Raw genomic sequence first — 19,346 nt, 5'->3', positions numbered from 1 at the left:
AGATAGTTATGTTGTAAGTAGTAATAGGGTAGGCAGGAGGGGATTTGGACTTTTCAGCAGAGCTATGAAATTGGAAGTTGGATATCTGTTGCTAAGTAGAGAGGTCATTTTTAGAGATTGTGAATTTGGTTATCATCTACATAATGGCAATAACTTTGAAACTCAAGGAGCAAAAGAGTTTTCTCTGATACAGATAGAACTAGACTGTAAGGGACCAGTGGAAGAAAATGGGAAATGAGGCTAAAGCTGGTATAGCAAAACGGGTCAGGATAGTGTTATGTCATAGATGCCAAAGAAATAAAAGCAGTAGAGTTTATAAAGCAGAGAAATTTTTCATATTTCTGTGCCTTTGCATATCCTTTTTGAGTTATTGGGCCATTTATTTCCCTCCACCAACACATGAGCAATTCCACTTACTTGAGAAGTTAATGCAAGTAAGTAGTGCCTTCTCTGTGAAACTTTTGGGCAGTTAGGCATCTCCTCTTTTATGGCCCCATAGCCATTGAGACATATACATATACCATGATGTGTTGTATTTTATTGTTTTAAATATATATCTAATTCCCCATTGGACTGTTTTGTGAGCTCATTTGGAACAGGATGACTTCTCATTAATTTTTGTGTCTCCAGGGCCTAGATAATGCCCCCCACCTACAAGGAGATGCCTAGTAAACACTTATTGAATGAATAAGTGCTGAGAAGGGGGTTTGAGTTTAAACACTAAAAGGTATAATTGGCCGGGTGGCCTAGGTGGCTCAGTTGGTTAAGCGTCTGACTTCGGCTCAGGTCACGATCTCGCTGTTTATGGGTCCGAGCCCCGCATCAGGCTCTGTGCTGACAGCTCAGAGCCTGGATCCCACTTTGGATTCTGTGTCTCCCTCTCTCTCTGCCCCTCCCTTGCTCATGCTCTGTCTCTCTCTGTCTCTCAATAATAAATAAATGTTAAAAAAATTTTAAAAAATAAAATAAAAGTTATAAATGGCCTTCAAGAAGAGCAGTTTCAATACAGAAAGAAGTTAAAATATATGCTGTAGGAAGTCAACAACAACAAAAAAAGAGGTAAGTGAAAAAATATTGCTTCACTTAAAAAAGTTATCACTCATCTAGGCCCAAGCTGATCAGTGCTATGAATAGGTTACAAGTGAAGCGAAATGTTATTTCCCGCAACTACTTTCCTAACAGGTCATACAGCTAAGGATACAAGGACAAAACAAATGCCTACCCCAAAGGCACAGACAGAATATTAATATTAGAGTGATAGATAGGTAAAAACAAATTTAAATACAATCTATAAAATACTCCAGGATGCATAAGACATTTGGGGAGCATAGAAAAAAGACATTTTACCCAGCCCAAGGATTTAGGGGGAAATTTCTGGTATAGAGAATGCCCAAGCTGGTTTTGAAGGAAAAGGTGGGATAAACCAAGTGAGGAGAAAGGATGTTCCAGAGGGAACAGCATAACCAAGATGTGAAGATATTAGAGATAAATGGTATGTATGGGAACTCCATGTACAGTTCAATGTAACTGAAATGAAAAAAGTATAAGACAGGTGCCAGCAATTGAACCTGGCAGGGCGGGCAGGGATCACAACATAGATGATTGTCTTCCCCACTGGGGAATATTAATTTTATACCAAATGGTACCCAGTAGAACAGTTATGAACCCAGTTTGTCATATGTGAGACAAACCAGTTTTGAAGCAGTGTAAAAGATGGATTTGAGAGTAAAGGAGACCAGTTTGAAGGCTGTAGGAATAGTCCAGGCAAGAAACATCTGACCCAAAGCAATAATTGAAGAAATGGAAAGGGGACAGAAAAAAAGGACAGATACATGGAAAAGTAGTTTGACTTGTTGCTTGATGAGATCTGGATGGGCCTATGACAAACCCATAATATCTGACTGGGTGATTGTGTTGTGTGTTGTTGCCATTTAGCGAGATGGGAAGTTTTGGGAGGACGATATGGCAGAGAGGATACTGAACTCCTTGGACATACTGAGTTTGGAGAAACTAAGATACAGGGAAGTGGATATGTCCAGATAGATAAGTCCGAAGTTCAGGGCAGAGGTCAGAGCTCGAGCTAGAGATTTGAAAACCATTAGTACATAGGTTATAACTAAAATCATAAGAATGGAATGATGGTACCTAAGAAAAATGTAGAATCAGAAGACTAATGAGCAAAAGACTAATGAGCAAAAGATGGTCTTTCCTCGTGGAGGAAAGACCACCATTTACAGACCAAGCAGAGGAATGGATATTTATCAAAGAGACTAAGAAGGAATGATCAGAGAAATATTATAGGAGAGAAGTCATGAAAACAAAGTGTTGAAGCCAGAATAGGAAGTGAGGAAATGGGGGCACCGAGTGATTAATTTAGTATGTCATTTTATAAAAAGCTATAAATATTTATCATTGTCATTATCATGATCATCATCATCATACGAGAAAGCATTTGTTGAAGCTCCATCGAGTTCCTTGTTTTATTAAACATACATTAACATGTAAATGCATTACCTGTTTTTCACAAGCCAGTAGTCTTTTCCATTAAGGTTACCATAGCCAACCACTAATACACCATGATTCACGGTCTGAGTACAGGCTGGCTCATAGTAGACACCTAAGAATAAATATGAGAGGGAAAACGAGTAAATGGTATGTAGCAATGAAGGACATTTGAAAATGCTATTGCTTTTAGTAGACTGTTTTGGATACATGGCAAGTTTAATTATAATTTTAGAAATATATACTCTAATTAAACTATTTAGACCATAATTCTTTGCCATCAATGCTACACTTGTCAGTTTTCTTGCCAAGTTTGGCATCAACCCAATCACAGTTCCCTCAGAAATCTTTGATAAATGGCTACCTTTTCCTAATGATTTTTTTTAACGTTTATTTATTTTTGAGACAGAGAGAGACAGAGCATGAATGGGGGAGGGGCAGAGAGAGAGGGAGACACAGAATCTGAAACAGGCTCCAGGCTCTGAGCGGTCAGCACAGAGCCCGACGCGGGGCTCGAACTCACAGACCGTGAGATCATGACCTGAGCCAAAGTCGGCCGCTCAACTGACTGAGCCACCCAGGCGCCCCTCCTAATGATTTTTAACATAGAGTCGGTTACTATATTTCTTTGTATATATTCCTAAATTGCTTGTTCCATACATTTTTATTCTTTACTAGGTGAAATGATCTTTAAGGTGAGGTGTGTTGCTGTTGTTGTTTTTTAATAAAAGGGCCACTTACTTTGTTTAATACAAGGCTCTAACATTGATGGGTGCCCTGCCCTCCTTGTATTCTGCCGTGCTACCCCTACAGTACACAGTGGCGACAGGGGTTAGGGGCACAGGTTCTGAAGTCAAGTAGCAGGGTTTCTAATCCTAACTGACCACTTTCAGACTATATGACTTTAGGCAAGTTAACCGTCTAAGACTTGTTCATCTGTAAAATAGGGTTATTGTGAAGATTAAATAAGATCATGCATGGAAAGACTTTATCATAGTATGTGGCATGTAGTGTTAGTAAACTTTGATGAGTATTCCTTCACTAATTAGAGCTGGATATAAAATACGTATATGAAATGGAGGAACCTGTTTAACCCAATCTCAACATTCAGAGGTGGGGTGATGGGGAAGGATGATATTCTCTCTTACAGCGCGGGGCAGCATATAAGAAGAGGATGATGTGTCTGAGTTTTTACCACTTCTGTAGAGGAAGAAAGAAGAGTGGCTCGCATCTATAGCAACAGACACAGGTCCTTTATTGGCCACGGTTTCTTTCAAGTCCTCTTCACTGCCAAAAGGGAGTTCCGTGTACTTTGAACATGTGGCAGCTCGATTTTTTGAGTCATACTGGCACTTGCCATCCTGTAAAAAAGAATATAAATCAGATGAAGAAGTATACTTCAACTTCCTTTATAAATAGCCAACATCCTAAGTCTGGATTTTAAATACATTTTCTTTCCTCATTTAGCCTTTCGAATGTCTAAGGTTCCTTCCTCCTTTTAAAGAAAGAAAAATCGAATCTTCCAAACCCTGACAGTTCCATGTTTCACCAGTAACAGAGGAAATATGTAACTATTCTATGGTTTTAAATTGTGGATATCTTCATGCCTGTAAAGTTGCCGGATAATGTCCCTCAGGGTCAGGTGGGCTGTGGAGGCATACTGCGTAAAGGTCATAGGCTCTGTACTAGAACTTAAAAATCTTTTTGATGCTATAATACCAACAAGACGATCTGCAGTTTAAATGATGATTTCTAAAGACTGTATAATATGAAGAACACTTAGAGTATATATTTTAGTGGCAAAAGAGGGGTTACAAATTCACATTTGTTGTGCATATAACTATGTTTTTAAAATGCTTAATAAGAGAAAGAACTTGAAAGAAATAAATCAAAGTAATGGTGGTTAAGGGAGGAGGTTTTGGAGTGGTATTTTTGATCTTTTCTAAATATTCAGTAATCTGGATCTATGAATTCATTTAATGTTTATTTATTTTTGAGAGAGACAGAGGCAGAATGCGAGTGGGTTACGGGCAGAGAGAGAGGGAGACACAGAATCCGAAGCAGGCTCCAGGCTCTGAGCTGTCAGCACAGAGCCCAATGCGGGGCTGAAACTCACGAGCTGTGAGATCATGACCTGAGCTGAAGTCAGATGCTCAACTGACTGAGCCACCCAGGCGCCCCAAGATATATGAATTCATTTAACAAAATATGTCATGAACTGGTGAGGAGGAAGAAGAGAGCATTAGTTAGATTTTTAGTAGGTAGAAGAATGATACGGTTGATGATCTGAGAATAAGGGTGAGCACGGGACACCATAGGAAAAACAAGTTGAAATACCAGGCAAATGGACAGAAGGAATTCTAAGGTTTGCTGCAAATCCATTTTTAAAGCATGGATTCTACTTGCTTAAAACTATTGTGCCACTAATAAATTAAGAAGGCTACTGAACAAGGAAGAGAACTCTTGAAAATTTAAGAATCCCTGATCAGGGTTTTCATACACTGCTTCTCAAGGTAAGTTTAGTTCAGTTAGTCAAGGGATAGCATAAGGTCACAGGGCAGCTTAAAAAGTTGACTTGTGACACACCATGGCTTTGTAGGGATAGGAAGCTTCTGAATCGATGCCGTTGTTATCAATAATGTACTGGAAAGCCTCTGTCATGAAGCCACCGTTGCAGCCTTTATTCCCGTATTTTTCAGTCGAGCAATCTACCAGGTTCTGTGCACTCAGAGATACCAGATTGCCTGTTTTCAGCTTCAGCTGTGCCTCCAGAGCCCCGACAGCGCTGAAAGCCCAACAGGCACCACAAGAGCCCTGAAACAGAGACAAAGTCACAAAGGCAGTCAGAGAGTCTGTAAGGAGGACTTCCTTAATGCAAACATGTCAGCTGTGTCTGTTGTTACGGGAAACGGCTCCCCGCACTACAGTTTCTTCGTTTCCTAGACATGGGCCTAAAGACTAAACACTTGGTTGATCTCTGAGCAAAGTCCAGTGTTGATAGAGAGATGCAAATGGCTGAGCTCAGAGTATAATCGAATATATTAAGAAACAGTACGTACTGAGTGTGTACCAGATCCCAGCTATCTTCACCTATACGTGAGGTAGATTAGGCAGCTACAGTACAGTGATTTTGAGAGCAGCTCAAATCTTCTCTTGACCTAAAACACCCTTTCTCCTTTCAAACGAGGCCTGAAAATATAAGGTTAAATTTTTTCAAACATTTTTAGCTTCATAATTTTTTGATCAAAGATATTTTACAGTTGCGGCACCAGGGTGGCTCAGTCAGTTGAGCGTCCAACTCTTGATTTTGACTCAAGTCATGATCCCAGAGTTGTGGGATCAAGCCCCACATTGGGCTCTGTGCTGAGTGTGGAGCCTGCTTATGACTCTCTCCCTCTGCCCCCACCCCCTTGCTCTCTCTAAAATAAAAAAATAATAATAAGGGGCGCCTGGGTGGCGCAGTCGGTTAAGCGGCCGACTTCAGCCAGGTCACGATCTCGCGGTCTGTGAGTTCGAGCCCCGCGTCGGGCTCTGTGCTGACAGCTCGGAGCCTGGAGCCTGTTTCCAAATCTGTGTCTCCCTTTCTCTCTGCCCCTCCCCCGTTCATGCTCTGTGTCTCTCTGTCCCAAAAATAAATAAAAAACGTTGAAAAAAAAATTAAAAAAAAAAATAAAATAGATAAAATTTTAAAAAGGTATTTTTCAGGGAAGCATAAAGAAACAGAAGAACACAAAGCTGCTTTAGTTAAAAAAGGTCCAGGGGCGCCTGGGTGGCGCAGTCGGTTAAGTGTCCGACTTCAGCCAGGTCACGATCTCGTGGTCCGTGAGTTTGAGCCCCGCGTCAGGCTCTGGGCTGATGGCTCTGGGCTGATGGCTCTGGGCTGATGGCTCTGGGCTGATGGCTCGGAGCCTGGAGCCTGTTTCCGATTCTGTGTCTCCCTCTCTCTCTGCCCCTCCCCCGTTCATGCTCTGTCTCTCTCTGTCCCAAAAATAAATAAAAAACGTTGAAAAAAAAAATTAAAAAAAAAAAGGTCCAGGGCCCTATCATAATTGTTCTCTTTCATTTCTTCCTTCATTCCGCTTTGCTTTCCACCCAAAGGAAGGAAATTGAATTTGCTTTTGATTAAAGCAAAATCACCCATTTGAATGCAAGCACCCAGGGAAAAGAGCTCATTAAGTTATTTGTAGTTAACATTTCAATGTGTAGTTTATTGCATCTTCCCACACTTTTATTGTAGAGAAGCTCTAGTAAGAGACCCAAAACAAATTGCAAGAAAATTTTCCAGGTAGAAAAGAACAAGATATTAGCAGCACAATTCACTTCTTTTTACAATTTTATTTCTGTTTGTTTGTTTGCTTGTTTGTTTGTTTTGAGAGAGTGAGTGGGGAAGGAGCAGAGAGAGGGAGAAAGAGAGGATCCCAAGTGGGCTCTGTGATAACAGCAGGGAGCCCAATGTGGGGCTGAAACACACGAACCGCACCACATGAACCACACGAACAACACAAACTGTGAGATAATGACCTGGCCCAAAGCCAGATGCTTAACCGACTGAGCCACCCAGGTGCCCCAGTACCATTCACTTCTTAAGTTTTACTTTCTTCATTGGTCACCAGCTGGGGCAGCTGCTTAGAACACTGATTTCTCTCCCTTCCTCTGACCTCTAAGGTGATACATGGGTTTTACCCTTAGTTATCCCTAACTAATTTAGGATTGTGGCTGCCTTTAAAAAACAAAAACAAGCAAACTAAAGGAAATACAAAATCATAGGAATGAATTTATAAAATGCATATTGTATTTCTTACTCTAACAATGCAAGCCTGGTCATGAGTAAAGTTGACTGGTACAATTTACAGGCTACTCTTAGCTCTAGGTTTTTCCTCTCCTTCAACTCTGAAATGGAGAGAGAAACTTCCTGATATTCTCTCACACACACAGTATTGTTTGTCAAGCAATTGGCTTGGTGGAGGGTCCAGTCAGTTGATGGATAGTAGGAGCACTAAAAGTCTGCCTTAGGGGTGCCTAGGTGGCTCAGTTGGTTGAGTCCGACTTCAGCTCAGGTGAGGATCTCACAGTTCATGAGTTCAAGCCCCACGTTGGGCTCTGTGCTGATAGCTCAGAGCCTGGAGCCTGCTTCGGATTCTGCGTCTCTCTCTTTGCCCTTCCCCACTCACGCTGTGTCTATCTCTCTCTCACACAAAAATAAATAAACATTAAAAAAAAAGTCTGTCTTAAAGACATATTTGCTTAGTTGACAGTTTTGTTTACGTGGCTCTAGCCATTGGTGTTCTAAATCTAATATCAATTTAGATTTGCGGAAGTATGGTAACTTAACTCTAAAAGATTGTGAGTAATCTTTAATTAATTAATTAATCATTAATGAATGATTTCCAGAATTAATAAAAAACAAAAGCAACAGTAGCCTGTGAATTTCAAATATTCCTCTAGAAATTTTGTTAAGGAAATTGGTCACAGTAAGACTAAACAAGGACTAAATTGGAGAATACAAATGAAGTATGATATGTGATCATTGTCCTCAGGGAACTTATAATTTCATTGGAAAGATGAGAAAAAAAATAATCAGAACTAACATAAGGAAGATTCACTGCCAAATTATGTAGCTAGACTAAATATTGATGGAAGAGAGAGCCCTTCCTGGGGTACAGAGGCCTGGGGTGACAATACTCACCTGGTATTTCACTTCAGTAACACACCCCTTCTCTCTCCAGTCCACAGAATCAGGCAATTTCTGATTAGAATTTGACTTGTAAGTGACATTTCTCTGCCATTGGCTGGGAACTCTCAGGCAACCCATCAAAGATATCACTTCTTCACTGGTCTACAAGGCAAATATATGTATCTCCTTTCACTTATGACCTTTTCAATAATCTAATAATCGTAACTGTGAATATATTTGACAATGGAGAAAAATTAGCGGTAGTTGTGGCCAACATAGGTACTGCTAACCATCTGATAGGAGAATTATCAGGGTCTCTTTCACGACTTGTCTTAGCACCCAGTTAGGCATTGGGAAGAGGAAGAATAAAGTGGTAGAAACTAGCAGTTACAGGGAAGCAGATTTTTGGTTTAAAGCAAGGCAGAATTTTATAAGAGGACTGTCTAAAAAGTGGACGGAACCGGTTTTCTTCATGAGAAAGAATTACAAAGGAGATGCCTGCATCTAAGTAGAAATTTAATCCACCTGGGGTGTTCTCTTCCAAGAGGTACTGTGGTTTTTAATTTTGGCCACAGTGGTAAAGTTTCATAGGATAGAAAAAAATCTAAAAACTAATGGGAGAGTGTTTGTGATATTAAATACCGACATTCCCTCATGAAGACAGCAGGTGGACCATATTGTATTACCGGTTTAGACTTACATAAGTATGGTAACTTAACTCTAAAAGATTGTGAGTAATCTTTGGACAACGCTTTCTAGAATTAAAAAAAAAATAAGCAAAAGCAGTAGTAGCCTATTAGCTTCAAATTTTTCTTTAAGCATTTTTTTTTCAACGTTTTTTTATTTATTTTTGGGACAGAGAGAGACAGAGCATGAACGGGGGAGGGGCAGAGAGAGAGGGACGCACAGAATCAGAAACAGGCTCCAGGCTCCGAGCCATCAGCCCAGAGCCTGACGCGGGGCTCGAACTCACGGACCGCGAGATCGTGACCTGGCTGAAGTCGGACGCTTAACCGACTGCGCCACCCAGGCGCCCCTCTTTAAGCATTTTTTAAGGGAAATGGTTACAGTAGGATTAAACAAGGCATCTGCAAATTCTCATGTCCTTAAATTCTACTGTTTTCTAACTTTGTACACATATAGATATATTCCTTTGCTGTTTACCTTCAAATTGCCTTTTGGGAGATGGAAATCATGCATACCCAGAGATGAAAGTAGGACTATTTGTAATTTACTTACCATGTCTCCCAGATGGTTCATGCCTAGGTCATAAGAATGCATTCCCATTGAATGTTCCAGATTGTGAAGCATCACAAATTTTAGATTCTTTTCCCAGATAAGACGCCGTGCTACCTCCTCATTCTAAAATATAAGGAAAATGAACATAGTCACAGGCATACCTTAGAGATATTGTAGGTTCAGTTCCAGACCATTGCAGTAAAGTAAATATCACAATAAAGGGAGTCAAATGAATTTTTTGGTTTCCCAGTGCATAGAGAAGTCATGTTTACACTATACTGTAGTCTATTAAGTGTCCAATAGCATTATGTATTTGAACTTTGAGATAAATTATAAACAGGATACTAATCAAAAGTCATTTTCATCCCTTCCAAGGGACTAGAATCATTTTTTTTTTTTTAATTTTTTTTTTCAACATTTTTTATTTATTTTTGGGACAGAGGGAGACAGAGCATGAACGGGGGAGGGGCAGAGAGAGAGAGGGAGACACAGAATCGGAAACAGGCTCCAGGCTCCAAGCCGTCAGCCCAGAGCCTGACGCGGGGCTCGAACTCACGGACCGCGAGATCGTGACCTGGCTGAAGTCGGACGCTTAACCGACTGCGCCACCCAGACGCCCCAAGGGACTAGAATCATTAAAAAGAGAGATAGCATTCATTTAATCAGATAGTGGTGCTAACTGAACATCTCACTGTAGTTAACCTTGAAATTGGAGGCCTGGTTCTAAAGGGGATTGGATGAGGGTAAAACTCATCATTACTAAGAAAACAACTCAGAGTCCACATCTTACTAAAAGCGTCATTTTTATATGAAAATAATACATCAAATAAATAAATACATAATTATTGCTTACAAATTCAGAAATATACATATTTTAAAGATTCCATTTTTAATTTTTTAATGCTTAGTTTTTAAAGAGAGAGACAGGGTGTGAACAGGGGAGGGACAGAGAGAGAGGGAGACACAGAATCTGAAGCAAGCTCCAGGCTCTGAGCGGTCAGCACAGAGCCCGACACAGGGCTCGAACTCATGAGCTGTGAAATCATGACCTGAGCCGAAGTTGGACTCTTAACTGACTGAGCCACCCAGGGGCCACTTAAAGATTCTATTTTTAAGTAAGTAATCTCTATACCGAACATGAGGCTTGAATCCACAACCCTGAGATCAAAAGTAGCATGCTCCACTGACTGTGCCAGCCTGGTGGCCCTCAGAAAAAAAAATTTTTAAAGTAGCCTCCACGCCCACCATGGAGCTTGAATTTACGACCCTGAGATTACGAGTCACACGCTCTACTGACTGAGCCAGCCAGGCACCCCCAAACTCAGGAATATTATATAGTTATAGGACTTAGTTATTTGAAGCACTAGGGTTAAGGTCTTAAAAATCAATAAGTATGCTTTGAAATAAAAACAAAACAAAAGTACAAAGTGGGAAGTGAGAGCCAAAACCATCTGGTAGCGTTTCTGTGCACCAGGGTCTGAAATAAGGTCTTTTGTCCCTGAACATGCACTCTATTCCCCTTGACCTGGAACGTTCATTGTGGTTATGACTGCTCCCTGGCTTCTATGAATTCTCAGCTCACAGGTCACCTTCGAGGAGAGTGATTCCCTGAGCATTCTATCACATGCAGAGAATAGTCACTTCCAACCTTTCACAGCTGTCTACCAGAGCCCTTCGGCACTAGGTCTCACGAGACCCCCATGCCTTACTTGATTTTTCTGTACTGCACTTATCACCACCTCACATACCATATCTGCTTCTTCTTTACCTAGTTCCTGTCTCTCCTACTAGGATATGAGCTGCACAAAAACAGGAACTTCATTTTGTTTCCTGCTATGTCTCTAGTACCAAGAATAGAATCTGGCAAGAAATGAGTGCATAAGCATTTATGGAAAACATTGCTCGTAAGAATATAGTTTTGAGGAGGAGAAAGCATAGGCTACTCAAGTAAAAGCAAATTGCCCAAGTGACTGTCCCACCTACCTTTTCCTTGTACTGTTTGCCGTACGTTTTCTTCCATAGATTCCAGTGATGATCCAGAGTGGGATCTTTATGTGCTTGTGCCAATGCATAGGTGCACACCAGGAGCACCCAAACCAGACATTTCATGCTGTTGAAGGAAAGGTAACATAAGAAGAGTAGTTATTAGCTGCATATATTGTGACGATATTTTTCCATTAAAAAATAGCAATGTCTGTCACAGGGAGAATACAAATCAGAATTATACAGGAAACTTTCTGGGATATATTGTCACAGGAATTTATGATTTATGACTAGAATACCACTTCGAATACTTAGTAGCACTTTAAAAAGTGATTTTCAGAAATTTCCTGCTGTCTGGTATACCAAACATTCATCCAAGGTAGGAGGAATTGGGTAGGAGGTGGGGAGCGGAGGGAGCAGGGACTTTTACAAGATTTGCCAATAAATCCAATCAAGGGAAATCCTCCCAGGACACCCTCATCCTTAAGAGGAGGGCAAACCTTTGAAAAATCAGTTTATCTTCATAACTTTTGGATATATGGGTTCTTCTGGTCTATTTAAATATCCACAACATTTAGAGGTAGTTGAAAGACAACTCCCATGTATTGCTTTCAAATCCTAGAGTCATTTTATGTTTTTAACCATTTTTTTCCAACAATCAAAATACCTACTTCAAAGGAAGCACTTTACTTTTGAAAACACCACTTCTATATTTAATACAAAAAGACTTTAACAGAAATTCAGTGACTACCTCCTTCAAACTGGATTATAGTTTCTTTTCTGTTTCTTTTTCATTCAAAACGGTTGGAATTTTAACCATGTAAATCTTCACATTATATTCCAAAGAAAGCTACATTTCAGCCCCAGGTTTAGATGTGCAAGCAGACATTGACTTCTCAAAAATAGATTCTTTTTAGTCAAAAAAAGAAGAGGCAAGTTGAGTGGCACGATTTTTTAGTTTACTTCCTGAAAGCAAAGATTTAAACCCTGGCAGATACAGCAAGTTAAAAGCATAAACAGAGGGTTTAAAGGTCAAATGGGAGAAAAAGAACAGACAGTACATACATGATAGAACTGGCAGGAGCTCCCATACTAAGCATGCTTGCGGGTGGACCCTCTCCAAAGATTTTAAGGCAGCAAAGAGACTTCAGTTAGATTGGTTTTAAAAAGAAATCAGACCTTGTCACGTGAGGTATTCACAATGAGGAAGTTAACTTTCATTTCAGTTTCACTTAAAATCTAACCAGATCAGCTACCTCTGGCCCTCATCCTACGGTTCTGGGGACAAAGTGGGTACAGTAAGCCATCACAAAGAGCCCCCAGTAGAGCAGGTCAGTGGAACAAACTCAGCGAAATAGGAGCAGTACAAGCTTACCCTTTAATCCTTCATCATTTTGATAATTCACTTTACCTCAAAACACCAATTTTCACATGGAAAAACTTAGTTATGGAGATATGAGGATTAAACTCCTGAAGCCCCAGCTTCCTCCAGGATTTCCTAGGAAAACCCATGACTATCTGTGATGACTGTTGTCTAATTCTCGCTCAGCTATTCCTTGGCTCATCAAGTCAAAATATCTTTATTGATAGTAATGTATGTTTGTATATTTATGGAAAAAAGATAAGCCTAGGTACATCTTACTGCTAGAGTGGTTAACTGGGTGGAAGCTGGGGCAGGGAGAACTATAATTTTTTATAAATTGCATATTCTTAATTACTAATGAGGGTGAGCATCTTTTCACACATTTACTGACCGTTGGAGTTTTCTGTGAAATGACTGTTCATATCTTTTGTTCACTTTTCTTTTTTTAAAAAAATTTTTTTTTTTCAACGTTTTTTTAATTTATTTTTTTTGGGACAGAGAGAGACAGAGCATGAACGGGGGAGGGGCAGAGAGAGAGGGAGACACAGAATCGGAAACAGGCTCCAGGCTCCGAGCCATCAGCCCAGAGCCTGACGCGGGGCTCGAACTCACGGACCGCGAGATCGTGACCTGGCTGAAGTCGGACGCTTAACCGACTGCGCCACCCAGGCGCCCCTTTTGTTCACTTTTCTACTGTATTGTTGCTTTTACTTTGTGTCTTGTAGTTGTTTTATACATACATACATACATATGTGTATTCTGGCTTCTAATCTTTGACAATGATAAATACTAAAAATATCTTCTCTCAGTCTTTCACAGGTGTTTGGCTTATATTGACTTTTTCTCTGTGAACTTTTATAATGTTGATATGGAAAAATTTATTCACTTTTACCTTATGATATATGCTTTTTGTCTTATTTAAAAAAATTTTTTAAACTTTTATTTATTTTTGAGAGACAGAGAGAGACAGAGCATGAGTGGGGGAGGAGAAGAGAGAGAATGAGATACAGAATCGGAAGCAGGCTCCAGGCTCTAGGCTGTCAGCACACAGCCCGACGAGGGGCTCAAACTCACAAACCATGAGATCATGACCTGAAACAAAGTTGGACGCTTAACCAATTGAGCCATCCAGTTGTCTTATTTAAGAAAATTTTTTTCATTCCAATATAAAGAAGATACACTCATTTAATTTTCATAGTTTTAGAGTGTGTATTATTTTTTCTTTTTTTATAGTTGTTGTTTTTAAGTCTTTATTTCATTTGGAGTTTAGTTTTGTTTATGGTGTGAAATAGGGAGCTTATTTTATTTGTTTTCCCATTGTGATGGGAAACCCATAAACCAAATTCTCATATATACATAGATCAGTTTCTTTTCTTTTTAAAAAAATTTTTAATGTTTATTTATTTGTGAGACAGAGAGACAGAGCATGAGTAGGGGAGGAGCAGAGAAAGAGGGAGACACAGAATCTGAAGCAGGCTCCAGGCTCCGAGCTGTCAGCATAGAGCCCGACACAGGGCACGAACTCACAAACTGTGTTATCATGACCTGAGCCGAAGTCAGATGCTTAACCAACTGAGCCACCCAGGTCCCCTACAAAGATCAGTTTCTGAGCTCACCAATCTGTTCTTTTTTTCTATTCCTCCTTCAATACCACAGAGTTTTGGGGATTAAAACAGCTCCGTATATCTCTTCATGTCTGATAGGACAATCACACCACCACTCTTATGTTTTTCTTTTTCAAACTTGACTTAGTATTTTGTGCATGTTATCTATTCCATGTAAATTTTCCAAATGAATCAGTTTTCTGAAAAATTCTGTCAGAGTTTTTATTTGAATTGCCATATTTATATTTATATTGAATTGCTGTATATATGATTACAGGTATATATTTTATAAATTTGGGGAGACCCAATGTTATAATGTTGAATCTTCTGTAGTAGACATTTTCAGGTTTATGGTCATTTGACTTTAAAATAATTTTTTTTCAGGGGCGCCTGGGTGGCGCAGTCGGTTAAGCGTCCGACTTCAGCCAGGTCACGATCTCGCGGTCCGTGAGTTCGAGCCCCGCGTCAGGCTCTGGGCTGATGGCTCGGAGCCTGGAGCCTGTTTCCGATTCTGTGTCTCCCTCTCTCTCTGCCCCTCCCCCGTTCATGCTATGTCTCTCTCTGTCCCAAAAATAAATAAAAAACGTTGAAAAAAAATTTTTTTAAATAATTTTTTTTCATATTTTAAACATATATAAAAGTAGAGATAATAGTGAAATGAGCCACCATGAAACCATTATCCTGCTTCAAGTTATCAATACATGACCAATCTTGTGTTATTTACACTCACACTACCCAGATTATTTTGAAGTAAATCTCAGACATCATACTATTCCCTTTATAAACATTCCAGTGTGTGTCTCTAAAAGATAAAAGATTCTTAAACAAATCTAACTACAAGACCATTATCAGGTCTGAAAGAAATTAACAACAATTTCTTAAAACCACCGATGTCAGCATTCACATTCTCCTGTCTCATACATTTTAAAAAATAACTTGTTTGAATTGAGATCCAAATAAGGTTCCTACATTACAAAACATTGAGCTATTTTTGTATCATTATGAATTCATGGATTTAACCATATTTTATGTGTTTTGACCCATTATAGTTTTGTTCTCATTAATATCCATATTGTCCCATCTTTGGTCAGTGGGAACTTATTCAAACTGGCTCCTAAGTTCTCGAGTCTCTGTATCTGGCATGACATTAGTACTCTTTAATAAGTTCTTTTCTTTCTAGTATGATGAACTGTTGTAGGCTTATTTTGAACAATTCCTGCCTCAGACCTGGAATCAGCCATTTCTCCAAGGAGATCTGGTTCTTTTTAGTGGAAATGATGTTTAAATACCAAAATCTAAGCAGTAGGAGTGTCACTGATACCAGACTGACCATTGTTTCTAAGCCTTTCCATAGACAGAGCTAGGGGATTTGATTTATATATGATTTTATAATATATTCTATATAAAATTATTATATATAATTATTATATAAATAGATTAAATAAATCCCAAGCTCACACTGATACTTCAGACCCAAATTGAAGGCTATGGAGTTTTTACCTTAACTTCACCAATCTTTCATCTGTACCTCTTTCAAACATGCTGAAAATTTCAGTTCTCTAAAACATCAGCATAAGTACTCAATTTATCCCATAATATTCCATAATAATAATATCAAGTCTACCACCAATAAGATCATTACGGAGAATAACTTTGGGATTTTAGAGAGGGGGGGGGAGACAGATTCCCCACCCCCACCCTCTTCAGCCATATTCTGCTAAGGATGTAAGTCACCTGGAATAGTTTCCTGTACGGTTATGCCACCACCTGTATAACCATTTGTTCATTTGTTTCATTTCACTTCTTCTTCTTCCCTTTTTTTTTTTTTTAATTTGAGAGGGTGTGTGTGTGTGTGTGTGAGCAGGGGAGAGGGGCAGAGGGAGAGAGAAGAAGAGAGAGAGAGAGAGAGAGAGAGAGAGAGAGAGAGAATCCCAAATGGGGCTCAATCCTACAACCCTGGGATCATGACCCAAGCTGAAATCAAGAGTCAGACACTGAACCAACTAAGCCACCCAGGTACCCCTCATTTTACTTCTAATTTTTAGAGACACTTTTTAGAATTTATGCAATTTTGTTTTATAATTATGTAAAACATTTACAGAGGTGCAAAGCCAAATTAGCAAAATGAAGTATATTCAAAGAAGTCTAGCTTGTAGATCTGTCCTCTCGATATTATTCCCTTCCTCCTTTGATAATAGGTACCCATTTAAACAATTTATGGTATGGGGCGCCTGGGTGGCGCAGTCGGTTAAGCGTCCGACTTCAGCCAGGTCACGATCTCGCGGTCCGTGAGTTCGAGCCCCGCGTCAGGCTCTGGGCTGATGGCTCGGAGCCTGGAGCCTGTTTCCGATTCTGTGTCTCCCTCTCTCTCTGCCCCTCCCCCATTCATGCTCTGTCTCTCTCTGTACCAAAAATAAATAAAAAGCGTTGAAAAAAAAATTAAAAAAAAAATAAACAATTTATGGTTTGTCTTCCCATTTTAAAAAATAAGAAAATATGCAAATGTATTAGTATCACTTCTTTCTCCACCTTGCTTGTTTCCACTTGTGTTAAGAAATTTTTTCAATACTTAGAAATAGGCAAAAGAGATTATTGGGCATACTTTCAGTGGAGTCTGGGCATTGGCTAGTAGACTCTGAGGCAGGGAGGCAGGCTGATCTGATTCTATGAGGGTGCACAACTTTGATGGACTTTATATCGACCAGGCTATTTTATAACTCTGTAGAGAAAGGTAGGTTATAAAAAATGAATATCTATGGAGATGATTCTTGTACATAAAAATGCAAATGAATTTTCTCTAGTAGATTCTACTGAATAGAGAATGTAAATAGCTGTCACTTCAGTTCTTACTTGAACCAGTTTTAATATCTTTCTGATCCCTTACCAGCTGATGAGCTGAATAAAATATTGACCCATGTTCTTTTTATATTTGTACAAGTCATATTCTCATATTTTTGGAAACTATACTTAAGCAATTAAATCCTGAAAACAACTCCACGGTAGTATATATAGTCCTCATTTATTTTTATGGCCATCTTTTGAACAATCTCGTCATGTTTGGAGAATTTCTCTCATTATAAATTTTGCTTCTCCAAATTAGAAGCCAAAATTCTGTCTCCAAGCCTTCATTGCGGTTAAGGCACAGAAAAGTGACCTAGCCTTTGCCAATCAGACACACTCGTGTAAAACATTGTTTCAAGATGGGAATGGGATGAACCAGGCCTTGTAGAATCTGCCTTCCCAGGAGGATGATAGAGGAGATGTTCCACAGTGGCTGCACCATACCCGTGCATCTGGTCCTCAGTGTCACCTGCATGAGTGTTCACGTCAAGCATTGTGTCTGTTCAGTAGCATTATAGGATGAGCAGCATTCTCTGTGTGGTTTGGGATTTTAGAGGGGGGACATAATCTCCAAGCCTTTCTGGCCTTTACAGAGATTTTGTGAGCTTCTTATAATTAAAAAAAAAAAAAGTTTTTTAATGTTTCTATACTTTTGAGAGAGAGAGAGAAGAGAACGAGTGGGGGAGGGGCAGAGAAAGACAGAGACACAGAATCCGAAGCAGGCTCCAGGCTCTGAGCTGGCAGCACAGAGCCTGATGGGGGGCCCGAACTCACAAACCATAAGATCATGACCTGAGCCAAAGTCGGACACTCAACCAACTGAGCCACCCAGGCGCCCCTATAATTTTTTTAAAGTAAGCTTTACACCCAATGTGGGGTTTGAACTCAAGACCCTAAGATCAAGAGTCACAAGCTCTACAAACTGAGCCAGCCAGGCATCCCTATTATTTTAAAATAAACTGTAGCACCCAGATAGATGAACCCAATGATGACATCCACAGAGAGTGTAGTTTGGAAAAACAAGCGATGAGACTCAGCAGGTAGATTGGAAAGGTGTTGTTCCCAGGAACAGAAGAAACTCCAGAAGAAAGCTATTTGGGGACTCTCAATTACCTCAGATTGTCTTTTTCTCTGTCCTTTTTTATACATCTGATATCATATCTAATTTTTTGCTTTTAGCCTATGTGCCTTTATATGTATTTATACCTCCTGGTATAACTTCCTTAGTGAGGAAATATACATAAAAACAAATTTCTTTCAACAAAATGAAAAAATGTAGACAACTGTTTTTAGAAGGGTCTTTTTTTTTGTTTTTTGTTTTTTGTGGTTTTTTTTTGTCATTATTTCTCTGCCTGACTGAGTCTATAAACCTACACTCAGTACACAGCATGGATGTAGTCATTGGGCAAAAGATAGGTATTTTCTGCCTTCATTCCTGGACATGGCCTAACTGGGACTTAAGCGAGACTTGTCCAAGATCACTGTGGAAGTGACTGGTAGATCTGGGACTCAAAGTCCACACTCTTTTTACTGCCCCTCGCTGCCTGGACTGAGGATTCTATATTGCAGTGGGCTGGTCTCCCCATCTTCTAAAACTGTGAGAAATAAATTCTGTTGTTTATAAACTACCCAGTTTAGGTATTTTGTTATAGAAACCTGAACGAGCTAAGACATCTATCTTCACACATGAACCTCATACTTAAAACAACTAGTTTTCTTAATGTTTCCAGAACATCTGTGCTTACCACCCTCTGCAGTTCACACTAACTTTCTGACTATAACAGCCCAGCTGACATTTGTTGGGTGCCAATTATATGTCGATGGATGTGCTATGCTCTTTGTACATTATTATTCAGTATATGTGTTGCTGAAGCGAGCAAGCCATGTTTTATTATTCAATCTTTACAACACAATGAATTAGATACAATTATCCTCATTTTACAGGGGAGAAATTGAAGTTCTGAGAGGTTATAAAACTTGTTCAAGAGGACAGAACTGGTTCCTGACCTGGGACTGAACCCAGTTTGCATAGTAGTGCTTTTCCCAACAGTATTATTTTTGCCTCCTACTGTCTGGAATTTCCTTCTCTTCACTTCTGCCTTTTGAAATCCTGTTGTTCCTTCAGGGCCCATTTAAGAAT

The 19,346-nt window shown here is 39.6% G+C and overlaps 1 protein-coding gene across 3 annotated transcripts in view; it reads right to left on the bottom strand.

Moving 5' to 3' along the window:
• The window catches only part of CTSS (cathepsin S), a 28,385-nt gene extending 15,775 nt beyond the window's left edge, over positions 1-12,610 (bottom strand). For all 3 annotated transcript variants that reach the window (XM_058715878.1, XM_058715879.1, XM_058715877.1), the window contains exons 1-7: positions 12,464-12,610; positions 11,399-11,525; positions 9,416-9,538; positions 8,189-8,338; positions 5,089-5,316; positions 3,698-3,863; positions 2,515-2,617 (exon numbers count right to left, since the gene is read on the bottom strand). In XM_058715878.1, the coding sequence (XP_058571861.1) occupies positions 2,515-2,617; positions 3,698-3,863; positions 5,089-5,316; positions 8,189-8,338; positions 9,416-9,538; positions 11,399-11,525; positions 12,464-12,498 (932 nt within the window). In that variant the 5' untranslated portion in view covers positions 12,499-12,610. The remainder of the gene's footprint in view (positions 1-2,514; positions 2,618-3,697; positions 3,864-5,088; positions 5,317-8,188; positions 8,339-9,415; positions 9,539-11,398; positions 11,526-12,463) is intronic.
• Positions 12,611-19,346: the final 6,736 nt, after the last annotated feature.

The sequence above is a fragment of the Neofelis nebulosa genome, chromosome 2 (genome assembly GCF_028018385.1).
Source record: "Neofelis nebulosa isolate mNeoNeb1 chromosome 2, mNeoNeb1.pri, whole genome shotgun sequence".
Taxonomy (NCBI): domain Eukaryota; kingdom Metazoa; phylum Chordata; class Mammalia; order Carnivora; family Felidae; genus Neofelis; species Neofelis nebulosa.
The sequence above is the reverse complement of the archived record's forward strand: the minus strand, read 5'-3'. Positions and strand labels throughout refer to the sequence as shown.